The sequence below is a fragment of the Manihot esculenta genome, chromosome 2 (assembly GCF_001659605.2).
Source record: "Manihot esculenta cultivar AM560-2 chromosome 2, M.esculenta_v8, whole genome shotgun sequence".
NCBI classification, from domain to species: Eukaryota; Viridiplantae; Streptophyta; class Magnoliopsida; order Malpighiales; family Euphorbiaceae; genus Manihot; species Manihot esculenta.
The window spans coordinates 4455633-4473765 of NC_035162.2; the positions used below are offsets into that span (position 1 = coordinate 4455633).

The following is an 18133-nucleotide window of genomic DNA, read 5'->3' on the forward strand; positions in this document are numbered from 1 at the left end:
TTTATTCTTAAAGAGAATGCGTATAACAAATTTATCTCAGTGGAATTTATTTTTTAAAAAAATTTGCTCACTTCAACAACTGCAGGAAATGGGGGAAACGAAAACTTGGGCATTTTCTTTGGATCATGGTTCTCTGTTTTTCGATTGTTAGACTTTGGGAGATAAGGGAGTTGCATACAGACGACCATGGAAGACCTTGGATTGCCAAGCCCAAGATTTGAAAATGATAGGGACACATATGTTAGTGTTGGTTTGGTTTAAAATTAAATTGAGTTAAAAAATTGAAAATCAAAATAAAACAAATATAAAACTGAATCGAATCAACTAAAGAATTTTACCAATAAAGCTGAATCCAATTGTTTATAAAATTAAACTAAAATTTTGATTTGATTGTTATTTTGATAGATGGCTAATTTTACATTTGGTGCGCACCTAACATAGAATCAGGAGTTAAAATGGCAACCACTGCCATAATTACACCCAACCAAACGCTTTAACGTTTGAAGCCACATATCGCATACTATCCTTGGCCCTTGCCTTTCTTAGCTCCTCATTCTCTTTATCCTGCATTTCTTTTTCTTCTCTTTTCATTTTTCAACAAAAAGAAAGAGCAGGTACGCAAATTCAAATCCATTTCTGGTTTAGTGCTTGTATCTATGGGATTCTATTATCTTTCTTGTTTCTATTTCAATTTACAAAATTCTCCTCTTTCCCATTAGTTTGTGATCTTCTCTTGTTCATATTTTCAGTTTAATTTTTTGCTTCGTGTGTCTTGTATTATGCGTTATTTGTCTTCTTTGAGCATTTAACTTTTTTGATATGGAATTAGTTCTTGCTTGTAGCAGAAATTGTACAAGATTGAGAACTCAACATGGCTTTGGTTCTTTGTTTTTCTTCATTTGCGGATGTTGGTTATAACATCTTAAGGGTTATAAGTAATTTTGTTTCTTTTGACGGAGTTCTTAAAATGGACAATTTTGTTATCATTTTGCCCAAATGGTTTCTCTCATGTGATCATAAAATTTATCAGAATACGACCTAGTCCATAGGAGAATGACCCTACATGTTTCCTCTTACCTGCAAGAACTGGAAAAAAAAAAGCAATCAACGATTGCTTCTCAATATTCCCTGCATTGGCCTGAGGCAAGTGCAGTAGGATTCCTTTATAGACTCAATGCAATTGGAGGATGTGGCCATGTGGGATTTGCCTATTTGGTTCCCTCCTGTCCTGAAAGGGGGGAAGAGATGCTACTATTATGTTCAACTGCATGTAAGTTTCAATTTTCTCACAAAATGAAATACATTTACTAGCTTTTGCATCGAATAATGGGTCGTGGAGTTAGCGCTGGTGGCGGACAGAGTTCATTGGGCTACCTATTTAGTGATGGGGAGATCACTAACAATGCATCTGCTGCAAGCACTGTGAGACAATCTACAAACAATAGCCCTTCTCAGGGGCCTCCTGTTGCTTCACCACCAATAGATAAGCAAAATACCGCAGGCACCCAGGGAAATCTTACAAATAATTACGCTCGAGCAGATGGCCAGAACTGTGGTAACTTCATTACGGTATAGTCCAAATTCAGCCACTACCTAAATGTGATTTAACCTAGGGTAGTTAAGGCAAATAGAACCGGGAATAATCCCATCACATTGAACACATTAGCAAATGCGTCAGTCCCTCGAGGGGCTAAGTTTACTTGTCCAACTTGATCATGCAATCGGTTATTGGAATGATGATTCTTGTTGCTCTCTCTATGTGGATGCAGGATCGGCCATCCACCAAAGTTCATGCTGCCCCTGGTGGTGGATCTTCTCTTGGATACCTCTTTGGTGGGAATGGGAACTGATATCTCTCGGTCCCCATGCATGTGTCATTTGTCTATTGTCTAGTATTGAAACGTGGTATAGGAGCTTGGTACGCCTGGTCCAATGCTGTTCTTTTTTCCTTCTGTCCTCGTGCAACGTGAAGAGGGTAAAGTTAGGGACATAATCAATTGTGTAGCTATTACGGTATTTTGCGGATGTCATTCATCACGCCAAGAGCATAATGCAACAATTTATTCTCTATTTTCGTCTGCATTTAATGGTGTAATTTATTATTATATACACTTGCAATGCTACGGTTTTTCAGACCGGATCATAGGCCAACAGGCAGGCAGAGTCGCCCGACGCACTATAAATTATATTTTACGAAGTGCCATTCGTTGCATAAGTAAACCATATTTTTCTTTTGCATGAGTGACAAAGCTCGGATCAATTTGCTAATATCCGACACAAGCTATTTAGGTAATCCCAGATCCTGATGATAGTAACTATTTTTTTTGTAATGTACTGAATGAAACCATCTCAAGTCTAATGCATGTAATTCACACAAAAAAAGGAAAAGAAAATAGGGAGGACATTCAAACAAACTGGTAAATCCTACATTGGTCGACAATACCAGCTTCCATTCAATTCACTTGCTAAGGTTGGCATTCCTCTCGAGTATTTTGCCTAAAGTGATCTAGCAGCCACCTTACCTGTCCCCATCCTTGCTTCTTCCCCCTCGTGCGCTCCCTCTCTCGGCCCCTTCCATATGATGCCTCTCCCCCACAGCCCGTTCTCCCTCCCTTATTCCCCACGGCCCCACCCTCCCAGCATTTGGCCTACCCTCTCCATCCTTGCTCTTAGGCTTTCCCTCTTGGCCTCTCTTTTTGCCTTCAGAATCCAGTCTCTCCGCCTTTTCCCCTATCTCTTGGCTCTCCCTTTTAGGACAAGGGTATTACACTTCGCCAAGCAAAATTAGTTCTACATCCTACAAAGATACTCATACTGCAGTTCCCAGATTCTAATTCACAATAACAAAGTTTTAGGTAATTAATTTATTCTGCCATCAACTTTCATTGTATCAGAAATACTTGAATACCCACGTGCTATTAACTCCTCTTGCCAACTGAAAAATCATAAACTCGGGCAAGACATCAACTCTACTCACTTGCATCCTCGCACATAGATCACGAAGTTCTAAAATTCTTCACGCTACATTGCGTTATATCTTAGCATACGATCAAAATGAAAACAATGAACTCTATGAAAAATCTCAAACTCTCAAACGTCCATCATTTTGGATTAACACCCATAAAGAACCCAAAAGGCTGAAGAATAACAAATAGAGACTGGCCAAAGCAATGACTTTGTTGCATTTCATATTCAAGTCAAAACATAATCCCTTCAGAGTTAATTCCACTCACACACACACAAAAAAAAAGCAAAACTAGAAATACTCTCACAATAAACCCTAATGACTAGTGAATAAACTAACTCAAAGCGTTCTCAGAAGCCAAGCTTGGTACGACGCCAGTGCCTGCGCTTAGCGTTGTACCTATAAATCCCCAAACGTATTTAGACGATATTAGCCAACGATTATTGGTTTTGTGAAATAGTCCAATATAATTGAACTTTTTTTAAAAAAAAAAAAAAAACCTGATGGTGTTGTCGGTGCGCATGCGAATCCAATGAGGGATAGGCCTGTTCTGCCTCATCTTTTTCGCCAGCTTATTCTTAATCTTGAAAGTCTTGTGCGACGGCTACATTTTTTGCACATAAATTTGCAGAATCAGACAACTTAAGCAAAAGCATACAACGATAATATCTATATAGAGAGAGAGGTACCATTTTGTAATATTCTTCTTCTAGCCGAAAGCTTGCCTGCCAAGGTGAGTTTTGAGTCCCTGCAGCGCTTGAAGCGGCGGTGTCTGAAACCCTGGCGCGGGGGAAGTGGTTTTATTACATACGTATGGTTAATGTAGGATTCATCGTGATCGTCTCTCTTATTTCTCTTGAAGTAATTTTGACCGTTGGATTGCCGTAACAGTATTACTCATTTACTGCATACCGACCTAAACGTCTTGGGAAAAAAAATTACAGAAAACATGTTCATCTCAATTAAATTTGTTTAATTAGAAAATGGAAAACAAATTTCTTGTTTTTCATATTTTTTATTATATTAAAAAATTAAAAATACAATTTTTTATTTAAAAACTATAAACTCTATCTATAAATAAATTTTATATAAAAAATATATATATTTGAATATGCATTTTTTATTTTAAATTAATATATACACATAAATTTTTTTATATTAATTTAATATAAAAATTATGATGGATAATATCAAAACACATTTTCTATAAAAAATATAATTTTATTATAATTTATAATTTTTCAAAAACAACGTATTTATTTTGAAAATATATTTATAATTTGAAATACAATTTTTTATTTGAAAATATATTTATAAAAAACATATTTTTAATTTGAAATAATTTTTAAAATTACATAAAATGAATGAGTTTTTCTATTTTTCATACATAACAAATTAAAAAATAAAAAATAAAAACAAAAAATTATTTTCCATAACAAAATCCATCCAAAAATTTTATTACCATAACTATTAAAATAAAATATAGACGGTATATGTATCGAATAATGTAAATTGTGAATTTGTGGAAATACGACATATTACGGTCCATAAGACCTCCAAAGACACTCATCTAGCTAAAGACCAACTGGTTAGGGTTTTTTCGCGCTCTCTTTCGTCTGCATCGTAAGCGAGTTTTAATAGCGTTGCAGATAGCCCTCGCAATGACGACTGTCGTTCCTATCTCCGAAGAAGATCCGACGCTCTCCGTTGTCCGCTTCACCTCTGAGCTTGCTTGGGCCGACGCGGGTCCTGAGGTATCTATGTTTTCATATATGTTTGTATTTGATATATCTAAGATTAGGCAAGTTTGTGTATCTTACTTCGTGCCTCCGTCGTCGTTGGTTTGGAAAATTTTACTGGTACAAGTTCTTCTATGAATCGGCTTGTGATTTCGTAGTGAACATTTTATGTAATGGATTTGGTCTGTGAGTTTCATTGAGTGAATAAAGGAATTTTTTTTTAAAAACAAAATAATAAGATCGCGAACTTGCATCGCACTGCTTTTGTATGTTTTGTGCTGCCTCCATCGTTGATGACTCATTGCATATTTATTTGAGGAAGTGCATGCCTATTGCCGTAATGTGCTAATTATTCTGAACTAAAATTCAGAAATTCTACATAAAGTTAAGAAAATACGGTGCCCAGTTCCTCTGCTTGCCGGATCAGGAAACAAACCTTTAGTTTGCGTGGTAACTGTTTAGAAAAATGCCCTTTTTTACCTTAAAGGGGAGAATATTTCTCATTGATATGAAATTTGGATATTTTTCTTGGGTAATTTGCATGTGATTTTTAAACGAGTTTAATTTGGTATTATATGCCGCTCAGGTTGCAGAGCGACAAGTTTCTAGGCTTTGTGTCGAAGCACAAGAATGCATGGTGATGGGCAGATGGTTGGACTTGGCCTCTTTAATGCTCACTTCAGCCGACTTGATATTTTCCAACTCAAAGGTGTCAGAGAAAGGTATCTATCTTATTTTGTTCTTCAAATTTTGTAATTTCTTTGTCTAAGAAAGTTGATTGGAGGGATAATTGTTGTGCAGAATTAGAGAAAGTGAAACTATAGTTCATGCTATGTCACTTGAACCTTTATAACTTCTTATTCCTGTTTATAAGAGTGAGGATTATGTAACAGTTTTTTGCACTCTGGCATGTTCAGATGTTAATGATGAATTTTGCATTTTTACGTGAATGATTTGAGTTACTGATGCCAGAAAAATGTGCACACTTTAGAATCCTGGTGACTGTCTTTTTCTTTAGTTTATAGATTCTGGTTGACATTGTCTTGGGTGTTCTTGCAGATGGCATGTGATTGTGATTAGTGATTATATGTGTAAACATAATAGGTTTCATGTTTGTTATTAGCTCATTGGTTCTTACTTGTATAAACATGATGCATTTGTTATTTATTATGCCAGATCTTGAGTGTATCTTCACTGTTATTTGTGATCTCGTCTCCAAGTCTGGAAGTCCAGATGAAGCACTTGAGATGGCAAAACTTATATGCGGAAAAATTATTCTGCAGCCAACTGACAAGCCTGCATTGCGATTGAAGATGTAATGTGAAATCATAAATGCAATCCAGTTTTAGCTAATAAATTTTTGAAAGCATTGTCTTATGTTGCCTCTTTTACTAGCTTATTCAATCTGTACAATCTGCTGGAGGATGCATACAGCCGGTTCTATGTTTACATGAGGGCTCTAAATTTGGCAGTGAGCGGAAAAGTCATGGAGCATATCATACCTTCTTTTAAAACGATTGATAGTTTCTTGAAAGAGTGGAATCTTGATGTGAAGGATCAGAGAGATCTTTTTCTTGGCATTTCTAATGTACTGAGAGAGAATAAGAGGTATAATAGGAGAATACAGTCTGAAAGTGAATTTAACTTTCATCTATTTAATGTCCATTGTTTAGTCTTGTTTTTGACATTCAGTGAACCTCTTTTATGGTATTTCCAGCTCAGGAAAGGATTCTTTCAAATTCCTAACCAAGTATTTAGCAACCTTCTCGGGTGAGGATGCATATGCAATGGCTGAAGCCAAGGAGGAAGCTGTGCGCACAATTATCGTATTTGTCAAGGCACCTGACATATTTCAGGTATGTCTCACTGGATTTTGAAGATATGTTATGAGTTTCTGTATTTCTCCTTCTGTTCACTCTTAACTGGACCTTATAGGCTAAATTGATGTTTTAAATGCAAATAGTAATGTGTTGATCATGTTGGAAGAAGGCCAAATCATCTAAAAAGCATTTAAGGCTTTCACAGACCATTTTAAAGTTTAATCCCTCATCAGTTATGTCTGGCCTTGTAAATGCTTATCTCGGTGTACTTTTTATGGTCGTTTGAATGTGGTTAAACATGCTTGACCTAGACGGAAATGCTTTTGATCTAGAAATTGGTGTACCATGTATATTGGATTTTGGCAATATTTTTTTTCCATTTTATGTTTCTAAAATGTGGCTCTTTTATCAATTTGCTTTTTGAGTTTGCATCAAGACATGAGTTCTTTGCATTTCTATTCTTCGTTGGAGTAGTTCATTGGATAAATTTGGGTGCTTAGAGATTGATTTGTATAGCTATATTGCAGTGTGACCTGCTAGGTATGCCTGCTGTGGAGCAGTTGGAAAAGGATGCTAAATATGCATTGGTATATCAGCTTTTGAATATCTTTCTGACTCAGAGGCTGGATGCTTATTTGGAGTTTCATGCTGCAAATTCTGCTTTACTGAAAAGCTATGGTAAATATTTCTTTTAATATTGATATGCTGCTAGACGGGCTAATATTTTTCTTCATTGTGAAATGCTTTTCAGCTTTGTTTTTTGCATGTTATTTTAGGTCTTGTTCATGAAGATTGTATATCAAAGATGAGATTGATGTCATTGGTGGATCTTGCCTCAGATGGATCTGGTCGAATCCAATATAATCTTATCCAGGATACACTTCGGGTAACCGGGCTTACTGTCTTGCGATTAACATTTGCTATTATGACTTTTTACTTGTACTCATGCAATTGATTTTACAGATTAACAATGATGAGGTAGAATTATGGGTGGTGAAGGCAATAACCGCTAGGTTAATCAATTGTAAAATGGACCAGATGAATCAAGTTGTACTAGTCAGGTAGCATCTCTCTCTTGCGTCTGATACTTCAATGTTGTACCCAGTGCTTAAGATTTACCTTGGTTATTCAATCTTTTTGTCCAATTTGTGCTGTGCAGTACCTGTATTGATCGTGTTTTTAGGCAGCATCATTGGCTGAAACTTAGAGCAAAACTTGCTACATGGAGGGTAAATTTTCTTGACTGCGGTATTATATTTTCGGCCTTCTTTGTCAGAACTTGCACGTTCTGCATTTTAGCGCCCAAAGGAAGTAGTTTTGTGTTGGTACCCAGTCCAACTACTTGACTTGTTAAGCTAATATTGGAAAAGAAACTGTCAATTGGTAAATTTGTTATAATAATTTTCCAGCTTTTCTTCTAGTTCATTACATTGGCACACTCATGATTTTCCAGGGAAATATTTCCAATGTGATAGACACCATCCAAGCAAACAAGATAACTGAAGATGGATCACTGGCAATGCAAGGATTGATGATTCGTTAAGTTTGTTCTCATTCATTAGTTCGAAGGATTGTGGAGCAAGTGGGACGATGATCTGTGTTTGTGCCTTGTTACTTTTGGTTATAATTTTGTTTTAGTTAGGGCAAGTGTATTGGAAAATTTTGTTACAGGTGATTGTTACGACATTCTACCATTATGAATGATTTTACAATGAGATTTTATGTATCATCTCACAGCCTTCTGCATTCAGTTTTTATTTTTACACTCCGCTTTGTCCCCCAAATTGATGTTGATATTTTTGTTCATTGAGCTTCCGTTGGCCCCAAAATGCTGTAACTGAATTCTCCAATTATTTTACTTCTTCTGACAAAAAAAATATTTTACTTCTCGATATTACAAAAAAAAAAAAAAAGAGCTCTATATATTCAAGGAAAAATTATATATCGATAAAATAATTTAGTTTTACTGTTTGGTTGGAATGATGGTACTCGAATGATGCTGTGATTATATTGAAAAACAATTGTCTTTCAGCATAAATTTATGAAAATATTTTGATTTACAAGACTTGAATGTATTTTTAAATTTGTTGTTAAGTGATAAAAGTAGTTGGTTTATTATGGCTGTTTCCAGCAATGGCGGTTGGTGGATGAATTATGTTAATGTAGTTTCCTCGTGGACCATAATAAATTTTGGGTTATGTTAAACCGACATGACACTACAAAATACAAATTGTCAGTGGTTTGTTGAATTTATCATATTTCAATTTTGAAAAGTTTTTTTAGCGTTGCATTTAAAAAAAATATATATGTGAAGCAAATGGACAGCTTTACCTATCCTGCGGGGTTCAACTTAATTGACTCTACTCCTGAGCTTGAGTTTCTGATCCTGGAAGACGCTGACATGCTGCTGAGGCTTTAGTCTTGGTCCCCTCTGAGTGTTTTGCTCTCCCTTTCCCAACCAAAAAAGAAAAAGGAGGTCATAGATTTTGTTGGATGGAAACTCCGCTGCGTTTGAAAATTTGGGATTTATGTTGGTGGATTTTGATTGTCAGGCTACAATTTACAAGGATCGACTGTTATGGAGGACGCTATAGGATTTGTGGACCCTTAGTTCAAGATATGGGATAATGACTGGCTGAGCTTCTGGTTGGTGCATCTGCTTACTGTTTGATGGCAGCATCTGGTTGGCAGATTCTAATTTTAAGTGCCTAAATATTTTCCCTTACGACTTCGCTTCTTCAATGTACGAGTAACCATATTTATCATGATAATTCTAGTTATCCAACAACAATGGCTTATATATCCAAGCAATTTGGCAGTATTTCACCCGCATTTCTTGGTTAAATCATCTGTCATTCAACCTATTCCAGAGTTGACAGGGCTGGCATTGTTTAATAACCATGTGCATGATGATAGCATCTTCAAAATTAACAAAGTTTGGGAAAACAAGAAATGATTTCTTTCTTTTTTTCTTTTTGGAGGAAACTGCAGTATATAGCTGGAGAATTAATTTCTTCTGAAAGGACCTGTTTCCTTTGAAAACTAGAGTTCAGTTTTGTGGTGTTGTAGTTGTCTCCTGACTAGTGCGGTGTAAATACCATCCTTGCTGAGAAGATGATCATGGGTGCCGATTTCTGCTATCTGACCATCAGATATAACTGCAACTGTGTCTGCACTTTTCACTGTTGAAAGCCTGTGTGCTATAACAAGAACAGTCCTACCCTTCATTAAGGAATCCATGGCGTCCTATTCATCCGTCAAAGGAAAAACAAGAATAATAAGTTAGTAAAATTTAGAAAGAAGAAAGAAACTTCCATAACAATGTGCCAAATGGATTTTTTTATTTTTTTGCTCATTTAAATCTTTGAACAGTGTTGGTGAAACACCAATTTCTTTTTTAACAAATAAGAAAAATAGTAATCTAAATTTTATTGATTGGATAAAACGAAATAGGCGAAAGCCAAGATTAGCATAAACTTCTTGCATTGACCTTGAACATATAACATACTCGATGGGTGAATCTTGCTATTTTTTTGTTGGCAAATTGAAGAGCAAGTGAATACATAACAGTAAAAGTGTACCAGACTCAAGGGCATCTCCCTTTTTTGGGGGGTTTTATTCTCAGTTGCCTTCACAATTGTAGTAAATATTAGAATGGGGAAAATAGTATGAGAAGGTTACACATATAAGAATCATAAGATAATGTGTATCTTCAATGAATTCACAGAAATTTACTATTTCTGATGGTCATTTTATTTTTAAAGAAGAATAAACGACACCAATAACAAGGAATCAAAGGTGGAACTGGCTAAAGCTAACAGTGCTTTGCAGGAACAGAAAGGAGAAAATATAAACTTTACCTGGTTAGAAATATCATGGGAATTAATAGGAATTGATTGAACCAATAATGAATAGTGTTAGAAAAGCCAACGCACCTGAACAAGGTACTCACTCTCTGCGTCTAGAGCACTTGTGGCTTCATCCAAAAGCAATATGCTTGGATTCATCAGCAGCGCTCTTGCAATGGCCACTCTCTGTTTTTGGCCTCCTGAAAGTCTCAACCCACGTTCACCAACAACTGTTTGATATTTTTCGTGAAATTTATCTATGAAGTCATGGGCATTAGCCATTTTCTGCAGTGGTCATCACTTCATTAGCACATATATTTGTATTGAAAAAAAAAAGTAGATTAATTTTGGAAAAAGAAAAAAAAGGAAAACTAAATAGCATACTTACTGCTACTGTCTCTACATCAGAAGAACTAGCTTTGCCATTAAACCCATAGGCAATATTCTCCTCAATGGAACAGTTGAATAGAACTGGTTCCTGGCTTACTATGCTGACCTATATCTCAGGAAATACCAAAAATTGGATGGGTAAGAAGTCGCTAGATGTTCAGATTATCAAATTTTGTAGAATGAGGAATCATGCAAGAAAGCATAGTAGAACACAAATATATATGCGTGTGAAACATCACAAGTCCATCATGATCATTGAAACTTTTATTATGGCTGCTCAATGCTATAGTCTGCAAATATCCCATGAAAAATTTTAACAGAATACCTTTCTGTGAAGATACTCGTGCGATATTTCCACTAGTGGTACCCCATTTAGCAAGATCTTTCCCTTGAGAGGATCATAGAACCTCTCAATTAAGTTTGCTATTGTTGTCTGCAAGATATATAAAATAAAAGAAACAAGATAAAAAAAAATGGAGATCATTAAACAAATCAAGCTGTCAGCAAGACATCAGAAAAGATGCTGTTGGAAATTATGGGCATGGTGGGATGAAAAATCAAGAGTGGAGAATATATGAAAAAGTAAGAAGTAACTACGGTAACGTTACCTTGCCACCACCACTTGGACCAACAAGGGCGACTTTTGAGCCTGGGTTCAGTTTCAATGTTATACCCTGTGGTTCAAATGAGAATTAAACATGGTCACTAAGTTAAATAAATGTTGGAATACCTGCATTTTTCCCATGTGAATGATGTAACTAAAAGAAGTTCCAAACTCTCTAATGGCACTGAACATGATCCTGAAGCCCCATTTAGGATATTAATTGCTACTATGCATCCAAGTGTCAGTTAGATTCTAATTCCTCACTATTTCTTAAGACTCGATAGCAAATACAGAACCAAACTGAACTCCCAGTTCTTATGTTTCATTGCTATTAGTGTTGATAATCTTGCATGCTCTTTCATGGAAGAAACTAGTATGTCTTTAAGGCTACAAGGGTAGCCCAAAAGCGCAAAATCAATGTAGACTGAAAGTTGGGAGAAAAGGAAGAGTGAAAACCAAGCAATTTGTTAAAAGATATAAGATACATACTTATCAAGTCAAACACCACCTTTTTGTTTCTTTTTTTCTTTTTCCCTTGAGAGAAGCATTACCTTGAGTACCATCTGACTTGGGCGAGAAGGATAAGCAAACCAGACATCATCCAATTCCACATCCCCATCCGGATCACTGCCAGCAAAAACATATAATAACAATATAAATATAAGAAAGCAAACATTAGATTGAAATGTACATTATTTTTAATAATTATGTTAAATTTAGGTCAAGTCTAACTCACCCAAAAACTAGCACAAAGGGATAGGAACTAAGAGGGAGTTCCTATGGCCCATATCCCAAACCGACGTGAGTACGACACGACCCTCACGCCCAGAACTTTACTGGTGTGTGACATATTTATGGGAGGTCCAACAACTCACCCTAGAAGCTAATAGTTAGTCCAAGGAGGAGGAGTGCCTATAGCACATATAAGGAGTGGCTGTGGCCATATAAAGGGCACGTTACCCTTTCTCAAACTGACATGGGATTCAACAAATTAAGTGAACTGTATTAATGTATCCCTTTCAGACACAAATTCTCAAGAGTAGAAAAGTGTATCAATTCTCAAAATACAGTCAATAAATAGAAAACTTCTAGTATACCAGATTTCCAATGTGAAGGTTTTGCGTCTGAAAGAGAGGGAGAGTGAACTAACCTAATTGGACACTTATCTCCAGATTTTGGCATGCTTGAGACCCGATCCAGGAGCTGAAAAACTCTCCTACTTGCCCCTGCAGCTTTCATTGCAGTAGTATACAATCCTGACAAAGAAGATACTGAAGAACCAACTGCAGGCAGAAAAGATTGGCCAAAATGAGTAACTACCAAATTTGCAGCATCCAAGGAAAGTTGTTTGCTGTCTGCTAAACACTACTGTCTAAAATGAACCATAGAGTAATCTGACAATCACAAGCAGCAGAAGAAATAAAGTTATTCAGAAAATGACTGAAAAAGTTAAATAGTGCTGCATAGACGTTTAAAATATTGATAGATATTCAAAATTTTTCTAATTTTATGGAGTTACTCCAAAACTAAATTGCCACTAATCTTTTTACAAGTGTCCTAAATGTTTTCAAATGTTTTCTTGAAATCAAAGTCTACTATGAGCTGTGCCAGTGCTTTTTATAAGCAAGTAAAACAATGGGGAGAGTACCTGTGAGGCTATAAAGAATGAAGGATGTAAGAGAGCCTGCGGTCATGGAGCCTAATATTGTCAGGTACGCACCATAAACTACCACTACGACTACAGATAAAGTGGATGCCGCATTTAGTCCTCCAAAAAATAGACCAACTACCCTCTACAGCAGAAAACAGCAAAATTCATGAGCCCATAAAGCTTTAATTTGTGTACTCCCAGCTTCCATGAGAGAGAGAGAGAGAGAGAGAGAGAGAGAGAGACTCACTGCTTGTCTGAGTCCCAGCTTCAGTGTCTCATCAACTTTTTCTGAATAATTTGAAATTGCATAACTTTCTTGAGCAAAAGATCTAACAGTTCGAATGGCCCCAAAGGATTCCTAAATATCATTTTTTCATAAGAAAAGATTATGACCAATAACTCAGTTGACTTCTACATTCAAAAGATTCAAGAAAAGGAGAAAAAGAATCATCAGGAATCTATGAAAGGTGTGCAAATTACATTTGATTTACAGCATAGAGCTTATGATCAAAACCTATCATAGAAACAATACTACAACATTTAGTAGGGTTTCACAGTCTTCCTAGATTCATCAAATGTTTGTTGTTTTGAAAACATATAGATTATGAATGATTATGCCAATTATGAAATAAACAGTTTCTGACATATCTAAGGAAATAAAAACAATTTATGTGAAAGATGAAAGTAAAAGAAGTTGCTTACAAACCTCAGCTATTGAAGCAGCTACTGCAGCAGCAGCTTGAGTTGCATGTGAAAGTTCACGAAGATAGCGCCCAAACATTCTTACAGCAACTGAAATGACTGGTACAACGACCAAAGCCAATACTGCAAGGGGAAAAAGGAAAGGAAAGGAAATAATGACCAGAACATTACCCTGATACAAAAGTATTACTTGAGAAACTTCAGCTTAAATTACCTACATGTTAATTTCCAAGATGATGTAAACATGAAGGCAACACCAATTATGGCAGTTGTTACATTGCGGAGTGCCTCAGAAAGATTGGTTGTTGCAGCATTTTTTATGACCTGGGTGTCCTCTGACAGCCTGCTCAGAAGCTCCCCTGTTCGTGTAACATCGAAGAAGGCTATTTCCTGTTGGACCATTGTAGCAACACCATGCTTAGATATATGCTGAATTCCAAATGTTTACCAAAGCCGAGAGATGAAAAAGACAACAAAACACATATGGACACTTGCAAACCAAACTAATATCTTAAAAGGACTCCCGCAGGTTTTAATATCTTTTAACCAGCTGTTTTCACTATGCTTGAATTTTTCAAGAAACAGATTCACAGTTTTTCACAATGCAAATGGAATTTTCAATAGGTTGCAAATTGAAGACTAATCAATACAGTGGATCAGGAATAGAAAAAATTGCACATTATTGACTCTTATGTTCAATAACTAGGGAACCACACCTGGTTGATTAGGTGGCTGAATAAGTTCTTTCTCAAACGAGCTACAACCCTTTCGCTAGCAGAAGCAAACAACCAAGCTCGAAGAGCAGTGCACAAAGAACTAAAACAAGAAAGAAGAAAATATGATTATCAGTCCCTTCAAGAATTGTAAATGCTCAACAAGAGGCTTATGTAGAATATCTTGCATTACAGAAGTGTCAGAAATGAAATGAAATTATATAATATGAAAATTATTCAAAGCAAAATATACAAAAGTCTAAAGTAAGATGCTAACTTAATATAGGAAAAGAAATGCAACACTAAAGGAAAATTTGTTTGAGAAAATCTTAACTGATGGATCCAAGATAAAAAGTTATCATTTCAGAACTATTATGGATTTAAATAATGCTCATTCAATAAACATTGATTTTTAAGAAAATTATGTCACACAGTTAGGAAAGGAACCATCACAAAGACCAATATCTACAGAAATCAAGAGAAAAGAATCCACAGGCACAACAAAGCAAATCAGACATGCTAAAGGTAAAGTGAAACAGAACATGGTGTCATGGTCATACCCAATTACAACTATCAGCACAATATCCAGTATGGTGTTCTTGACTGCATCTATAGCTAGTGATTGCTCTTCAGGAGTACTTATATCTCTTGACACAATGTCTATTATCATTCCACCAAATTTCGGCTGCAATATAAGATTTATAACAGGTTAAGGAGATAACACCTTAGTAGGACAGAAGCTTAGTTACTTTTAAATTCAATTTCATTAATTGGTTTGTTTGATTAACCTACAATCAGAATACTTGATGTGGATGCTATCAGGAGTGCAATGGTGCCAACTACAAGCTTCCCAGCATCAGGCTTTGCCTGTAAAATAAGAAATAGATTATTACTAAATACTAAATATACTTCAATGTGAATCCATCGTCAGAAATATTGAAAATAGTAATTTCTTACCAGTGAAAAAACTCTACCAAACCCAACATTTGCTGCCTGAATTTTCAAAAAACAACATTAGCTAGACTTTGAGAAAAGCTTGACATGTCAGGGAAGCATAAATGTTGCACTAAAGAACATGAATAGCTATTACCTCCACTCCATCCCCAATTTCAAGGTCATTTGGAGGATCGTCAGGTGATTGGTCTTCATTTGCTTTCCTCTGTGCCTACGTAATATAGGTGAATCAACAACGACATGTTTAGGCCAAAATGCAATAAAGAATTATCGTGCGAAACTACATAGTTATGGGGTTGTAATTGGAAGCCACAAACAGCAGGAAACATCAATTTACGTTCTGTCTTGTTCTGTTGCCTTTTATGAAACCCCAAATTGAATGATTTTAAGGGAGAGAGGAAAAAGAAAACAGAAAGTCTGCAGATTAACAATCAAAAGAAACAAAACTGTAATATTTCAAAAGATAATATGACAATATCAAACGTCCCCTCCCCCTTCCCCACCGGCCCCGCCACCCCCCCTCCCCACACACACACACTAAAAGGAAAACAAAGATCCTATTCAAAATGAACAAATCAATTGAGAAACTGCAATAACAAGAAGTCAAAATAGAACTCAATTACAAGATTCCAAGAACAAGTCCATGTAACAAACAAGCTTTTATCTTGTTACCCAATAACTCAAAACAAACAGAATTAGTGTAACACATATCATTTAGAAAATTAAAGTGATTAAAAACAATACCTAGTAAAAAAAAAAGATAAAATCCTATTAAAACTACCAACAAAACAGAAGAAAAGTGAGCTTGAAACTATGAAATGAATGCAAAAAAAATCCATAACCCAACAAAACCCACAAAATATTGGATGTTATTCCAAATATAAAACTGCATAAGAAGAAAAAGAAAGAAAACCTCTTTTGTCAAGAGAGAGACTCTCTCACTCCCCGAAGAAGAAATGGACCTTGATGTCCAATCCAAGTGCTGTTTCTTGCCCATCAACAAACCAGATGAACAACTGAATTTCGCGGGAAGAGTGAGGACTTGTGTTGTTGTGAAGCCGTTGATGAAACAAAGATTCTAAATTTCCAATTGAATGTTGCTAAAAGCTAAAGCCTATTCATGTGCCAGTCAATACAGCTCTTCGGTTCAATGAGATTAGAAGCCTCGCAGCAAGTTTCCACCCACCACATATGGACGCCAACATTTTTTCAACATAATTATTTAGTCATTCTTATTTATTTTGCATATATTTTCTTTCAAAAAAAAATAAAAAGCTTGGAATTCTCTTCTTTACCTAGTATTTATTTTCCCCTTGAGATAATTAAAAACTTCGTCTGATATTAAATATTTAATGGAAAAAACTGTAATTAAAATATTTTAATTAAATTATTGGGAAAATTTGAGATAGTCAACTTTGTCTTGGAAAACACGTTAGAAAAAAAAAAAGGTAATTAATGAAAATATAATAAAGCTAAGAGTACGTTAATATCGATTTGTTTTAATTAGAACGTTACTATCAATTAAAGTTTGATTTTATTAAAATATCATAATTATAAAAATGTAATTACCAAAAAATTTCAACCTGCATAATCCAAAAATAATTATCATTATTTTTTTTAATTAAAAAAAACTTGAGACCAAACTTAAACCTGTGTGATTTTATACATTGTATCTTTTTACAATATTGTTCCTATGCAATGATTACCGCATAACAAATTTCTAATAATTTATTTTAAAAAAAATATTAAAATCATATAAATATACTAACAAAAGTATTCCGCCACCAGTAATAATAAATTTCTTTCTCATATAAAAAAAAATAAAATGCATTAAGAGATGAATCTCAACCACTTGAAATATCAAATTCACCCACCTTTCACAAAAAGACATGGGAGTGAATCTCCATAGACTGAAACTCGATAAATCTCAACCAATCAGTCAAGATCCCAACTTTTGAAAAACTATTAACGACATAAACTCAAAGGAAGCCTGGCTACGGTTCGATTTGCTATAAATTGGTTTGAGACTAGATTGAAATTTTGAACTAAATTATTGGTTATCGGCCTTTTTTTTTTTTTTTTTTTCTGGACCAAAACCAAAACCAATAGATCAGTTTAATTTTAATTTCAATTTTAAAATTTAAACTAAATTACCGGTTCGATTTCTTACGGATTGAATTAGTTTAAGTAAGTACATCAATAGATATTATATATTAGGATAGTTTTAATATAAAAAAGAAATTTTACATATTTATGATGTGCCTCCCCCAGTCTGAGATAGCAAGTGATGTGGGGATGATTGGGCATGAAATTTAGGTAAGTATTACACATGTACTAATACTTTTGTTATTAATAATAATGATTCATCATATTAACATCTATCTATTATATATTTTTCTTATCTATGCATGTGCAGTCACGAATATAATTTGATGGTACCTGCATCTTCAGTTGGATTTAACTTTTATAAAATGAAATGGGGCACGCATGGTACACCACAGACCAACCATTCTCAGCCTTCACACGTACACAGAAAGTGACGTTTTGTTGCTTTCATTTTGAATACCAACACTTGTGATTTCTTTTTCTAAATTGTAACCATTTGTATTCTTAAATTTCATCATTGGAATAATTCATTTTAAAAAAATTAAAACTGAAAAATATTCAAATTAAAAAAAAATTACCCCATTTATTCTAAAAATTTGAAATTAATTATTTAGTATTTAATATTGTATACTATTTTAAAT

The 18133-nt window shown here is 35.0% G+C and overlaps 4 protein-coding genes across 4 annotated transcripts; 2 read left to right on the forward strand and 2 right to left on the reverse strand.

The window, feature by feature from the left end:
• Window positions 1–86: 86 nt before the first annotated feature.
• Window positions 87–2105, forward strand: LOC110610122 (protein SPIRAL1-like 3). Its single transcript, XM_021749996.2, has 3 exons — window positions 87–614; window positions 1312–1569; window positions 1770–2105. Exons 2-3 carry the CDS (start codon window positions 1327–1329, stop codon window positions 1848–1850), a joined length of 324 nt encoding a protein of 107 aa, XP_021605688.1. The 5' UTR covers window positions 87–614; window positions 1312–1326; the 3' UTR covers window positions 1851–2105.
• Window positions 2106–3159: 1054 nt separating this feature from the next.
• On the reverse strand, window positions 3160–3806 carry LOC110610123 (60S ribosomal protein L39). Its single transcript, XM_021749997.2, has 3 exons — window positions 3655–3806; window positions 3466–3569; window positions 3160–3364 (listed from the first exon to the last, which is right to left on the reverse strand). Exons 1-3 carry the CDS (start codon window positions 3655–3657, stop codon window positions 3316–3318), a joined length of 156 nt encoding a protein of 51 aa, XP_021605689.1. The 5' UTR covers window positions 3658–3806; the 3' UTR covers window positions 3160–3315.
• A 698-nt stretch (window positions 3807–4504) lies between these two features.
• On the forward strand, window positions 4505–8253 carry LOC110610116 (eukaryotic translation initiation factor 3 subunit M). The gene is made up of 10 exons (XM_021749989.2): window positions 4505–4719; window positions 5291–5426; window positions 5881–6019; window positions 6100–6312; window positions 6422–6560; window positions 7052–7202; window positions 7301–7410; window positions 7488–7585; window positions 7684–7753; window positions 7978–8253. The coding sequence occupies exons 1-10, from the start codon at window positions 4627–4629 to the stop codon at window positions 8065–8067; spliced, it is 1239 nt and encodes a 412-aa protein (XP_021605681.1). The 5' UTR covers window positions 4505–4626; the 3' UTR covers window positions 8068–8253.
• A 1103-nt stretch (window positions 8254–9356) lies between these two features.
• LOC110603537 (ABC transporter B family member 27) lies at window positions 9357–16603 on the reverse strand. Its single transcript, XM_043954003.1, has 17 exons — window positions 16300–16603; window positions 15523–15597; window positions 15390–15425; window positions 15225–15299; window positions 14993–15117; window positions 14436–14535; window positions 13938–14109; window positions 13724–13842; window positions 13265–13375; window positions 13015–13159; window positions 12517–12649; window positions 11918–11993; window positions 11371–11436; window positions 11088–11195; window positions 10761–10868; window positions 10460–10657; window positions 9357–9770 (listed from the first exon to the last, which is right to left on the reverse strand). The coding sequence occupies exons 1-17, from the start codon at window positions 16381–16383 to the stop codon at window positions 9567–9569; spliced, it is 1935 nt and encodes a 644-aa protein (XP_043809938.1). The 5' UTR covers window positions 16384–16603; the 3' UTR covers window positions 9357–9566.
• Between the last annotated feature and the right edge of the window lie 1530 nt (window positions 16604–18133).